The 13731-nt window shown below is 39.5% G+C and overlaps 1 protein-coding gene across 3 annotated transcripts in view; it reads right to left on the reverse strand.

Moving 5' to 3' along the window:
• Positions 1–13342, reverse strand: part of dyrk2 (dual-specificity tyrosine-(Y)-phosphorylation regulated kinase 2) — a 30222-nt gene extending 16880 nt beyond the window's left edge. Inside the window, exon 1 of one of the 3 annotated variants that reach the window (XM_004566451.4) lies at positions 13153–13342. In XM_004566451.4, coding sequence (XP_004566508.1) covers positions 13153–13192 — 40 coding nt within the window. In that variant the 5' untranslated portion in view covers positions 13193–13342. Of the gene's footprint in view, positions 1–12593; positions 12815–12869; positions 13058–13152 lie in introns of those variants that run through there. The other 2 variants (XM_004566454.6, XM_076876030.1) reach the window with 2 other exon arrangements.
• Between the last annotated feature and the right edge of the window lie 389 nt (positions 13343–13731).

Here is a 13731-nt window from a genome sequence, read left to right on the forward strand (position 1 = left end):
TGAAACATGGAAAGAACATAAGAATACAACTCAATCATTAAAGTGGAGAGAATTCATCTGAAAAAATCAAATTTGCTACTTTATTACACCTAAGATTAAAAATAAACAAACCAATATACAACAAATGGCCTGTATTTATATAGCGCTTTACTAGTCCCTAAGGACCCCAAAGCGCTTTACATATCCAGTCATCCACCCATTCACAAACACATTCACACACTGGTGATGGCAAGCTACATTGTAGCCACAGCCACCCTGGGGCGTACTGACAGAGGCGAGGCTGCCGGACACTGGCGCCACCGGGCCCTCTGACCACCACCAGTAGGCAACGGGTGAAGTGTCTTGCCCAAGGACACAACGACCGAGACTGTCCAAGCCGGGGCTCGAACCGGCAACCTTCCGATTACAAGGCGAACTCCCAACTCTTGAGCCACGATCGCCCCCAACAACAGTGTTGGAGGCTGTGTGGATGGGATGAACCAGACCATACACACATTTTCTGGAAATGCAGAAACATTCACACTTCCTGGGTCAAAATTCACTCAGCTCTCTGTGATATATTAGTTACATAATTCCCAGAACTTGCCTTGTTTTGTATCTAGGATACTTGGAAGGTACTGTAGATGTAAAGGATCGTTACTTGGCTAAGATTCTCCTTTCAACAGCAAAGAAGGCCATCACCAAAAACTGGCTTAAGACAGAGACACCAGGAAAGAAGCAGTGGAGGACATTATGGAGATGGAGAACTTTACATATAAACTGAAACTGACGGAAGAACACTTTTTGAAGGACTGGGGGGAAATGGCTAACGTACAACAAAAAAAAAAAAAAGCTGAATGAAGATGGACATACAAAAAAGAGGATTTGAAATGAATGATTGAAATGTTTGACACCGCAGGTAGGGTTGCACGATTTTGCATAAAATGAGAATCACGATTTTTTGGCTTAGAATTGAGATCACGATTCTCTCACGATTTTCTTTTCCAGTATAAATATTTATTGCACTTATTAACTGCACATCAACTCCATAACAGTTGAGACTGAACATAAAAACAATAAATAAACATTAAAAACAACAAATGTCTCACGTTTTTCTGTTGCTGCAAAATGTTGTACTGCTTGAAATCCCGTCTCCACCGTTGCTCGACACTGCGTGTATAGAGCAGGTAGTGCAACAAAATAATAGAAAAATAGTTGCTGGACGGCACTGTGTAGCGTTTGTCTAGGGTGTTGATCATTTTCCTAAATCCCTCGTTTTGCACAGTGTTGATGGGAGCCATATCTTTGGTCAGGTGATAAGTGATAGCCTCCGTAATTTCTTTGTGCCTGTGAAAGTTCGACCTGTATAGGGAAGCGCTGTATAAGGTTCCTGTTATTGATGTTTTGGTGGTTGACCGGGACGGATTTTCTCCTGTCACTTTCTCGTCATCCCTGACGTGCTCTCCGTTGTTTTTTCCCTGCTAATTTTAGCATCACACCACAGCTTCTGTATCACGTGGTATAAGGCTCCGCCCTTGTCATTTGTTGAGCAGGAAGAGTGAGCACTTGTTTTCATGCAGATTACGTCCTGGATCAAAATGCGGTACAATCGTCGTCGTCTTTTTTTTTCTTTTTTTTTTTTTTTTTTAAATCGTCGTAATTTGGAAATGAGATCGCACATAAGTATGAATCGAGATCGCGATTTTCTAACGATTAATCATGCAGCCCTAACCGCAGGCATGTTTCCTTTTTTTTTTTCCAATTATCATTTTTGATAAGATAGTTTGTTCCTTCCCCCCCCCCCCTCAAGTCTGTTGTCTGCTTGACGTTTATTCTGCTGTGTAAAAACTATAACTTTAATCTCAGCCAAACCGATTTACTCAGGAACAAATAAAATACTGAAAAAAGCCAAACAATAACATTTTTAAGTTATCTAAGTGACTTGTATATCATGTTTAACCTGAGTAGCGAAAGACGGCGGTGGGTTTGAAAACGATTTGCTGGGAGTCTGGTGTTCTCACCGGCTTTAGTGAGCCTTGAACCCCGGCTAGCCATCGAGCTGGTGGGTAACAGACGTTTTGAAAATATGCGGTGTCTTGATAAACTGAGCAGATATTTCAAGTTTACACAGCTACATCCTTGCCTCAAAATATGTTACACATTTATTTTGTGACCCAGAGAGAATAATAACAGTAATATTAAAACTAACTAGCAGCTGCCATAGTTGAAAATTGAGCAGGGCCACACTATGAATTCTGGGATAGGCTGGGCCACGAAGTATACACCCGACCCATCCTTCAAATCTGGGGAAATCAAGGGCACATTTGTGGGCCGCATTTGTCAGTCTTCGAATTTGGACCGTCTTCGTCGTGTCGCTGTAACGTAATCGGCCTACAAATGTGAGCACAGAAGGATGCGGTTCCTGAATTTGGACACAGCTACGATACCGGACACAGCTTCTTCTTCTGGGTTTAACGGCAGCTGGCATCCTTGTACATGCAGTGCTGCCATCTTCTGTTTCAGTCCGTTATTACACTCTTAAATCCTACTACTTATTCCTGTGTCTTTTGGGATCTTACAAAGCTTCAAACGACGCGTCGACTATTAGTATTCTATGATTTTGATAGTCGACGTAATCGTGACTAGTCGACTAATCGAGGCAGCCCTATTGTCAACACAAAGTTCTCCTGACTACAGTAGCTGTAATGCTCCAACAATCCATCAAGCGGTGCGGCTTCGTAGCTTACCAAAGTCATACTAAAACATTTTGACAGATTTTTGAGCGCCATGTACTACATAAAATCAGTTTGTGGTCAGTAAGCACAACCAAAATTCATACATAAAGCGCACTTTTGAGGAAATAAAAATATTTTAAGTGCGCCTTATAGTCCGAAAAATACAGTGCTGAAAAAGTTATTGTGCTTAAAGTGCTTCAGTGAGCTGAAATTTAAACTTCAAATATCTCAAGATATATAAAATAAACAGATAGTCCAAGTAAGATATTCAGTTCGAAGCTTTTGAGGCACTTTTAATTTTGACTATCTCTGATTGGTTTAGACCACGATATGGGCATAATGTGTGTCTGTTGTTGGCCACACAGAGACTTGCTGAGACTTTTCAATGATCAGAACATAGCATAAGCATAGCAAACAAAAGATCTCCGGTTCGATTATTGGTTACCTGTCATGAGTAAAACCCAATTAGCTTGCAGAAGTGTCCACAGTCTGAAAAAGTTCCAGTAAATGAACGAAGCTGCTGTTTGAAGCCAAAGATGCTAATAAACATGACATCCTCTCTGTTTGAGTCACAACAGCATTTGAGTAATGGCAAACATGCATGACGGTAGGTAACGTTACACTAAAAATACTTGAGGAATGCACCTTACTGTGGAGACAGAGGCGTCTGTCCCCGAAGCATCTCAAACTTTAACAACCTGTTCTGACTGACAGACCAGGCCCTATGGCAGACACAGCCAACCTGAAGAAATACATGCCAGGGCTACCCACAGCCTCCTGCTACAAGCAATTTGAACAAGCTCAAGGCATAATCACAAACAGAGAAAAGGAGCACAGTGGCCAAAGCTACGCTAACAACAAGAATGGACGGTCATACTAGCAGCTAAGACAGCAGGCAGCCACAAAAAACAGCTCAAAGTTTAATATTTGTTTCTTAGTGGAAAATGAAAGTGCTTTAATACTACTGTTATTGTTGACTTTTATCTAAGAAGACGCAGTACAACATGTAAAAGTGACAGATTCAGCCATATTTATCACATCTGGCTCATAAAATATAATAAACAGGAAATGAGCAAAAGCAAACAGCAACAACCAGGGATGACAGAAACTGTACAAAAACACATACAAGGCATTTCATCATGGAGAAACAACGGAGCAAAGAGAGCCCTTACTGCACATTATGACAGCATGTACACGGACAGAAATATACCTCACTGTGAAAACTGTTTTTTCTTGCATATAACCATTTTTGACATCCATCAAAGAGACTATGGATTTTACCCAAAGGAAAATCACCACGACTGTGATCACAAAACGACTTTTATTTTTACATACAGTTTAATTTACTGAAGCTTGAAATACATTTATAAATAAGAGGAAACATACGAGGAAAATGCACTGATGGTTACCCCATTTTTATAAGATGGATAGTGTTTTTCAGAGGTTCAGAGCAGATATTGTACAGCGATACTTTCTGAAGCCGACTTGGAAACAGTTTTAGTTTAGCTGCAATTCATTGCAATAAACTTTGCAAACATTTTTTCTTTTACTCTGAACGTGGACAATTAGATTTAATATTGAATGCCAGTGTATATTTGTTATCAGTGTCTGATTACTTATAATCCATGTCTCTGTCAGGCCTGAAAATACAGAAATCAGCTGACTCCTAATGTTTACTACAACTCTTACTTAACAAATTTGAAAGAAACTTAACCCTTTAAGACCTACCATACAACCAAGTCCGCCAGAGCTTATATTATATTTTTACATGCTGTAGTGTCATTTTCGGGAGCATTTCAAGTTGATATACATCAATACAACCATTATAGCCCAAATTTTAATAATATGTCTGCATTAAGTCCATAGTAATTACATAAATTGCAAAAAAGTGCAATAAACTCCAAAAAAAAAATTGAAAATCGTTTTTTTTTTTTTTTTTTAAAACATACATTTCTAGTTAGAGAAATTTAAGGGGCTTATCCCTCAAAACTGTAAATAGGGCTGCTCAATTAATCGAATTTTAATCACGATTACGATCTGGACTTTCAACGATCATTAAAAATGACTGAGCCGATTATTAGCCCCTCCCTCATTTATCCGCGACACCTTAAAGGCCAGTCCGTGAAAATATTGTCGGGCATAAACCGGTCCGTGGCGCAAAAAAGGTTGGAGACTGCTGATTAAGAGGAGCCGAGGAAGATCTGAAAGCTAAGCAGAAACTATTTGGAGAGGAGAGTGACTGCCGTTGGTTGAAAAGAGAGGTAAAAAAAACTTCAGTGGTGTTGCACACTATTTTATATTATTTTTTAAAGTCATTGTTAACCCTTTAAAGCCGGTCAGAGCAGCACGCTCCGTTTTGTGTAACTATTTTTAAATCCCCATAGAACCTGAACCGTGTAAGCTAGCGCAATAATTTGTTTTGCATATGAAACCGGAGGAGTTGTACTTACATCTTATGCCATCAGCTTGTCCTCGGTCATGGTTTCCTTCCACATATAGCTTTGCAAAAATTGCATAAAAAGCGCTTGCAGGAACAAAAACATAATATTCCAGAAACACGCTTTGCCGATCCGATCAGCTGTTCGTAACACTTCCCACAGTGAAACAGACGTCAGTGTGAACTATTGCATGTCCGCCATTTCCTGGCCGAAACCGGAAGTGACGTCATCATAGGATTGTTTTTTCGTTTTTCCTGCAGTATATAAAAATTGGTGTATCTCCAAAATAAAACTATGAAGACACTCAAAATAAATTTCCTGTTGTAAACTATTTTTTGCAACTTTTTTGTATTTAAAGTTTTGAGGGATAAACCTCTTAAATTTCTTCAAGTAGAAATATATGTAAAACAACCAAAAACGATTTTCAATTTTTTTGTAGTTTATTGCACTTTTTTGCAATTAATGTAGTTACTATGGACTTAATGCATACATATTATTAAAATATGGGCTATAACAGTGGCATAGCAAATTGAAATGCTCCCAAAAATGGCACTACAACATGTAAAAAAAAACAATATAAGCTCTGGCGGACTTGGTTCTATAGTAGGTCTTAAAGGGTTAAATAAATATCGTCAAATAACCGCGATCTCAATTTCAGTGAAAATAATCGTGATTATCATTTTTGCCATAATCGAGCAGCCTTAACTGTAAATACAAAAAAGTTGCACAAAATAGTTTCCCACCACAGGAAATTTATTTTAAGTGTCTTCATAGTTTTATTTTTGAAATACACCAATTTTTATATACTGCAGGAAAAATGAAAATAAATATTACAATGCAAATTTGCAAAAAAACAGCATATGCATCAAAATAAACTATTTCCAGCAGTGCAATTTGAGCTCTAAGCATCCCAGAAATGACAAAGAAAGTCATAAAGTCAAACATAACTTTTAAAAACACCAGTATAGGCTTATGAGGCCCTGATGGTAAAATAAAAATACATTTCCGCGAAAGTGACATCACTTTCGGTTTCGGGCCAGGTAATGGCGGATAGGCGATAGTTCGGGCTGACGTCTGTTCCAACGTAGGAAGTGTTACGAACAGCTGATCGGATTGGCAAAGCGTGTTTCTGGAATATTATGATTTTGTTGTTGCAAGCGCTTTTTATGCAGTTTTTGCAAAGCTATGTGTGGAAGGGAACCGTGACCAAGGACAAGCTGATGGCATAAGATGTAAGTACAACTCCTCCGGTTTCATATGCAAAAAAAATGTTTGCGTTAGCTTACGTGGTTGCAGTTCTACAGGGATTTAAAAATAGTTACACAAAACGGAGCGTGCCCGCTCCGACCGGTTTTAAAGGGTTAAAGTCCTTGCTTCAGTCAGAAAAATAAAATTATCAGCCAATAAAAGCATTAAAAGCAGAGGTTAAATCTGCAGAGCAGCTCAGGCTCTAACTCAGACCATCCAGTGTCCTGCTGGGCTCTCAGCCCTTCATCAACTCTGCAGGGGCTCCTGCAACACGTACTGATAGTGTAACAGGGATCTGTACTGAAGGCGCACACAGCCTGCCTCGATGCGAGCCCGACAAATGCATGCTACCGGAGTGGAAAAGCAGCGCTCTGAATGCAAACTCAACACCGAGCTGGAAATGCCAGAGAGCCGGCAGGCATGCTCGGCATGCTGCTCAACCGGTCGAGTGGGAAAGTCAGCGCTGTGACGCTCAGCAATGTCACAAGCCAGCAGAGGTGCTGGAGATATAAAAGATGTGGGTAAAAAAAAAACTACGAAGCTCCCAAAGTCACAGCATGCTGTCCCTCACAGGGTCCTGTAGATGACTCACTGATATTTAGTTGAACTTCTACACTATTCCCTACTTTTAACACTGTAAAAATAGTGAGTGAAGTATCATAAAAAAAATTTTTTTAAAAACAGACGCCCATGGCTGGGTGTTAATGACACCCAAATTTAGCAGCACATACAGCTGTGGAGTCAAAGTCCCTCAGTTTTGAAGCTGCCGATTGGCTGTTAGGACTCTGGTTGGGCAATCCACTAATGTAGAGGTGTCAAACATGCAGCCCGGGGACCAAAAGTGCTCAGCCAAATGGTCCAACAGAACCTGGGTGGCTTTACAAAGTGTAAAAATTGCAGTAAAGCCATTAATTACTTGTATGTTTTTATCAACACATGCTGCTGTTCCTTTGGTGGTGTGCTAACATTACTATGCAGGAGGGTAAACAAACTGTTTCAGTCATGAAGATGTAAACTGACTTGTACTGCTGCTGTTCAGTCACACATGTGAAGACTTTTCAAACTGTAATTCATCCAAACTCTACTTTTAAAGAGCAGCGGTTAAACCAAGAGCTGGACTAAAGCATCAACCTATCGCCTCAGGAGGCAGGTATGTGCTGGGTATTCATGTTTCTGTTTAATTATGGAAATCGGATGCCGTCATCATACTTATTCAGGCTGCCTCGCCTTTTTTACTTTTCACTTCCCTTTCAGCAGCATCTTTTTATTTTAAAGCCACAAATTCTGCCACATTTTCACTGTTTGGACTTTGAAACCTGATTTCTGGGTAAAATCACCAAGAAAATTAATATCAGAAAATTCACAATTTCACCTATTTTTGCCCTTTAGAAGTCAAAACTAGTCACTTTATGGCACAGACACTCAGATACATGAAGATAAAGACAGGGAAACTGGGAAAACTCGTGTTAAGAAACAAGAATTAAGCAGTAGTGCATTCAAATGGAAAACAAGAACAAATCAGCCCGATGACATCCAAACCTTTCCATTTCAGAATCACTGTTAATTAGCAGCAGCTGGTAAAAACCCACATTAACGAGGTTTGTCGATCTATCTGCGAGAGTGATGATCAGCACTACTTGTAAACAAGCAGCTGTGATGTTTTCAAAGACAGAAACTCTCTGAATGTGGGTATTCTGATAACCAGGCACCATCTGCTTTGACACAGATAACCGAGACAGTTGCAAACTCCGCCCTCCTCTCAAAAGCACCTTTTAAAACCCCGTGTGCTGCTGCAGCAGAGCCAGTTTAACAGACATTTGTCAGCACGCAGCGTCAACACTACGACATCCACCCCATGCTTGTTGGTGTACAGTGAGAAACTGGGACACAGATCTGGAAACAGTGCATGAACTGGCACAAACTGCCAGCACACAGCAGGAAACAGACTCTGATTCAAGCAGCTAATGAACTGATTATAAAGCAGGTGGTTAGACGAGGATGAGGGATGAGCAGGGAAAGCTTGCTACAAGTCTGACAGTTTAAATGACAAAAACAGGACTGTGATCACAGAGTAATTATACTCTGTATCAGTCACTGTTTAAACTTCATTACTGACAGCACATCGCTGGCTTTGAGCAAATGACAGCAATAATATCAGAGCTATGTTACATCTGGCTGCCTGCCTCTGTTTACATCACTGTAACTGAATACAGCAATGTGCAATCAAACTCAACTGCAATGTCTTAGTTCCTAAAGATAGCATAATACATTGCAAAGCATATACTTCATGCTACTACACATAACACCCTTACATTATCCACAAGACAAGCTTCAAATAAATTTGGCACAACTGCCTGACATACACCTTGCTGTATATATGAGGCCTAAAAAGGTTAAATTACCTGTTATTTATTTCATGAAGCACGTGATATTTCTTTTAAATATGTTTATTGTAGAATTAGAGTGAAGATGAGTTAACACTAGGGCTGGGCCATATTATACCGTTCACGGTAATACCGGTATAATGTTAGGCAACGATAGGAAAATGAAATATCGCGATAGAATGGGAGTAAAACGCGCATGCGCAGTGCCTTTGTTTTCATACGCACATGGCCGATTGTTGAGTGAAACAGATGAACCAGAATTGGTTTGTAAAAATGGTGCAACTTCCGTGATGTGGAACTGGTTTGGTGTTTGTCCGTCAGATACACAACAAAGCACATTTTTTTGCAGAACATGCAAGCAGCCGTCGTTATTGTCGTATTTGTCGGACTAAGATGCTCTTAAATCTGGGAGTAATCTGGGTCCTAAACTCCGTATACTTCAGGTCAAACAACACTGCAGCATCACTTAGAGTTAAAAACTGTCTAAATTCTTTCATCTTTAATAAAATGATCAGCATTGCTGCTTTACCAGGTGTAACTATAAAGTTTAACTTCCAGGCATCCATGAAAACAAAAGTTATTACATTTAACGGAGTTAGAAGTTAGCAGGAAGCTAGCGGAAGTTAGCTCGCTAGTTTCGCTAGTTACCTAAGCATGATATAGCATGTTCTGACTCAGAGATTTCTGAAAAAAATCAAACGTACAGCTCTGCTATCACTTCCAACATAAATGAAGACAGGAAACTAAACAGCAGTGACGTTTGTAGGGTTACTGAAGTTGGGCTAGCTGGTATATAATGATGTGCTACGTGATCGCTAGCGACACAGCTATGTTAGCATAACATAAACAGTGAAGCTGGAGGACGAACACTAACACTTTTCCACTTATAAAAGTTAACGTGAAGGTTCTTCATGGTTAGAGACAAATGCAATCGCATGGCAGGATGCTGTAAACGGACCAAACTTCAGTCAGGAGAACAACTGAGATAATCCATCCACAATACGAGGTTAGTCATTAATATACTGCAACAACATGGGAATAGAGCAGCTGCCAGAGAATTCAACATTAATGAATCAATGGTACAGAAGTGGAGGAAGCAAGAAGAATGAGTTTAATAAAGTTTGATTTATCTGACTGCTTTGTTTCGCTTAATGTGCCTTATAATCCCGTGCACCTTATGGTCCGAAAAATGCGTACTGCACACTGCAGTTTAATGTTGCAAAGCACCTCTTTTTAACTTCAGTGGATATTATACATGGTTCTGCTCAGGATATGTCAGCCCATTTCTACTGGAAATGCCTTTTGGTTAAACTTTCAGCAAGGAATTTGCATTTGCACTGTTACATTTTTATAAAGCTTTAATGTACATAAAAACCAGCTTCTTGTTTAAGTGAAAATAAATGGAAGGTTGTCTTTTTGCGCTAGTAATGTTGTGGAGTTGTATTTTGTCTCGCATCAATTATATCGTCGGTTATATCGTTATCGCAAATTTTCAAATATATATCGTGATAAATATTTTTGGCCATATCGCCCTGCTCTAGTTAACACAGTTTGAAATAAACTTGTGAAAAACAACTTAACAGTAACAATAGTTGGGTTGTTATGTAAAAACAAACAGAAACAGGCAGCACAACAAAACCTAGATATTATTACCAAAATGAGGTATATGCCAACACCAATCAAGGAAGTCAAAAGAACTACTACTACTGTGCCAAGTTAATAAGAGCAAATCTTGAAAACAAGAAATACTCGTTTCACCTTGCACAACACATCCCTACGTTATCCTCAGATGCCATAAGGACGTACATACATGCATGTGTATGTATACACATACATGTGTATATATAGCCTGTTTCAGTTTAAGCGTTGTTTTCAATAAATTGCATCCTCAAAAAAATGTTTTGTCTCACTCCCATTTCTTCTTGTTGAAGCTCTACTTGAAACCTTGTTAAGATCCAACAATGCAAAATACAAATCCCACCCAAGTGATCTTAAACTTTTGTCTGGGACTGTAGTTTGTGTATGTGATTCTACTCTTAAACAAGGGTTGTTTGAGACTGGTGTGACTGTTACTAATGCTCAAAAAATCCCACAAGGATTTTTTTGTTTTGTGCTACCAGTACGATAAAGAGTAAAAATAGTATGGTCCACAGTACACGACAGTAAACAACACAGTCAAAATAAAATTGCCACAGGTGACCAGTAAGGGCCTTATACTATGAGAGACTGCAGAAATTGTTCGATTTACAACACTGACAAAAAAAAACAAAACACGAAAAGTAAAAATGAAGTTAAAGGTGTAATTTTTACTTTAAAGGTAAACCTCCATTTACATTTTGTGTCGCACTTTTCAGCGTTTTAGCAGCTGGATGAAATTTGTACACAAGTCAATTCATTTCCACTGAAACTGTGACTGCAGCAATCACAAGTTTTTTGCACACTAGTCGGGGTCTTTTACCCTAGCAACAGGTGAGTTGCCAGGGGACCTACGTGACTGACTTTAGCGATCATTTTTCCAACGATTGCCATAAAAATCCACAAATTGCTCACAAAAATGATATTCATTTTCCACCTCACAACTGGGGTGATCGGGGACTTACTTGATCCCTTCCCTTAGTTATCACACATCTAGAATGGTGGATAAGTTAAGTCACATGGTTAGTGGTCAAGAGTCTCCAAAACCTCAATAAGCAAAACATAAAGCCTGTTTTCCAAAACCCAGTAACCCTGGTTATCACCTTGTCAACCAAGCTAGTTGCTGAATAGTTCCCTAGGTAACCCCTCCTGTGGCTACCATTAGCTTTTACATCCATGTGTGTATATTTAAGGCCCATTTTCACTAGCCAAGATTAGACTACCATTTTATATCACAGTGTGAATTGGTACCTCGCTAACCAGGCTAGCTAACAACTTCCTAGCTCAAATATAAACACATTTTCCATGAGCAAAAGTTAGAACTCCATTTAATATCATGATGCTAGCAAGCGCTAACATCAGCTAACAACTCATTAATATTTTTAAATGCCTTTTCAGCACCCTATTTAACAAGAAAGTAAATTGTACATATTATACATTTGCTCCAAAATAGGGTCACGTCCTTAAACAAACAAACAAACAAACAAAAAAAACAGCAACAAAGGTTTAAAGTAGTAGAGTATTAAAGTAGCTAACCAAGCTAACAATTTCCCAAGTCTGCCCCACATCCGGTTTCAAGAAAACATCTAAATGGGCCAAAGCTGTGGCTTCAAAACAGCAGACCAAAAACCAGCGGCTGTCTATATCCAACATGTCCAAAAGTCTATGAATACACCAGCCAAAAATAGCATCAGTGTAAATAAAGGAGTTTATGGCTAATAAAGCTTCAAAATAACCACTATGGCCAACCTTCAGGCTTCAAAACAACAGTCCACGCAGAAATGGATGGCTACGCCCTTTAATCTGTTTATACCATAAGTAATTTCTGCTGTGACTTCCTCACACTAACAGCATTAATGCAATGCTAATATACCAATCAGGCTCATCACGCAAAATGAAACTGCCTCCAACCATCAAAGTATTTATTGACATTAAGTGTATGATAAAAAAAATAAAAATAAAACCAAGCACAATCGTCAAACCTCTGGAGAGAGAATTAATCTCGTATTAATGGTTCAAACACAGACGCCAGGAGTGTATGAAGAGCTTCCATGCTAGCACAAAGCCACTGAATCCTTATATGAATATAAAGGCAGAATATCAGCTGTAACGCTCAGCGTGAGGCTGTCAAGCTCCTTAAGATTTTAGGAAGTGATAGGAGGGGGAAACCATACCTTTAATGTGGAGCATACCAACTGACCTCTGACCGAAGATTTATTTCTGTCCGTGGAGCCGGAGGCCAAGAATTACCCGGCAACGGAAAACACGCAAAACACACAGAAACCAGCAAAGCTAACATCACACACAGGGCACCAGGAGAGCCAGGACACCGAGGAGTAGCACGGTGACAAAGGCAGCTTGACGGAGAGCAGAAGGAATAACCGAGCAAGAAGAGACTGTGGGAAAAGCTACTGCTGCTGTCACTTCTCATCTGTTTGCTAAAAATTAACCTGACGGACAGAGCTGATTTTCCTTCCTTCACTTCTCCCGCTGTCAGCCCAGCTAGCTCCCAGCTTTTATGCTTAATTTAAAGAGCAGAGACCGAAAAAGGCGAGCCTGGAGGGCTGCTCGTACTGGAGCCACTTAGCTAGCACAGTCCCCAGCCCTCCCCGCTCTGCTCCTCCGTGTCTCACTCACTACCTGCCGTTAAAGACAGCCAGAGAAACACTGGGGCATCTCCTCAACCGTGGCCCGGCTCAGGTGCCTTCTGTCGGATACAAAGGGTATGCTCACCCGTCGGAAGGACCGAGGTTACGGGCTTCTTGGTTAACATGGCGGCCGCTCCTCTCCTCTGGACTCAACTGTGCAGAACACCTCCTCTTCCTCCATTAGCCACCCCTCCTCTTCCTCCATTAGCCACCCCTCCTCTTCCTCTACCTACTCCTCCCACTTCTCCTCCTCTCGCTCCTTCAGACCCCGAGACAATTAGAGACGCATTAGTGCTTCCATCGCCTCATTTAAATATAAACAAACAAAAACAAATAATAAATTAATTTTGTTATTTATAATAGTTTACTGTTAAATCACCGATATATGTTACAGTAGTAGTAGCAATAAATGATGATGATAATAATAATAATAATAATAATAATAATAATAATAATAATAATAGTAATAATAACGGATTATATTAGATTTTCAAATGATAAATAGTACATTGGTGATGATGAATATTAAACACAGTAATTAATCATGTAAAAAACAAATAAAAATGTAAAAAGATAATGTAAAGAATAAAGAAATATATAAGAAATATAAAATGTGAAATAATATGAGATAATATTGAATATTTCTTCATTATATTCATTTTAA

The sequence above is a fragment of the Maylandia zebra genome, linkage group LG17, assembly GCF_041146795.1.
Source record: "Maylandia zebra isolate NMK-2024a linkage group LG17, Mzebra_GT3a, whole genome shotgun sequence".
NCBI lineage: Eukaryota > Metazoa > Chordata > Actinopteri > Cichliformes > Cichlidae > Maylandia > Maylandia zebra.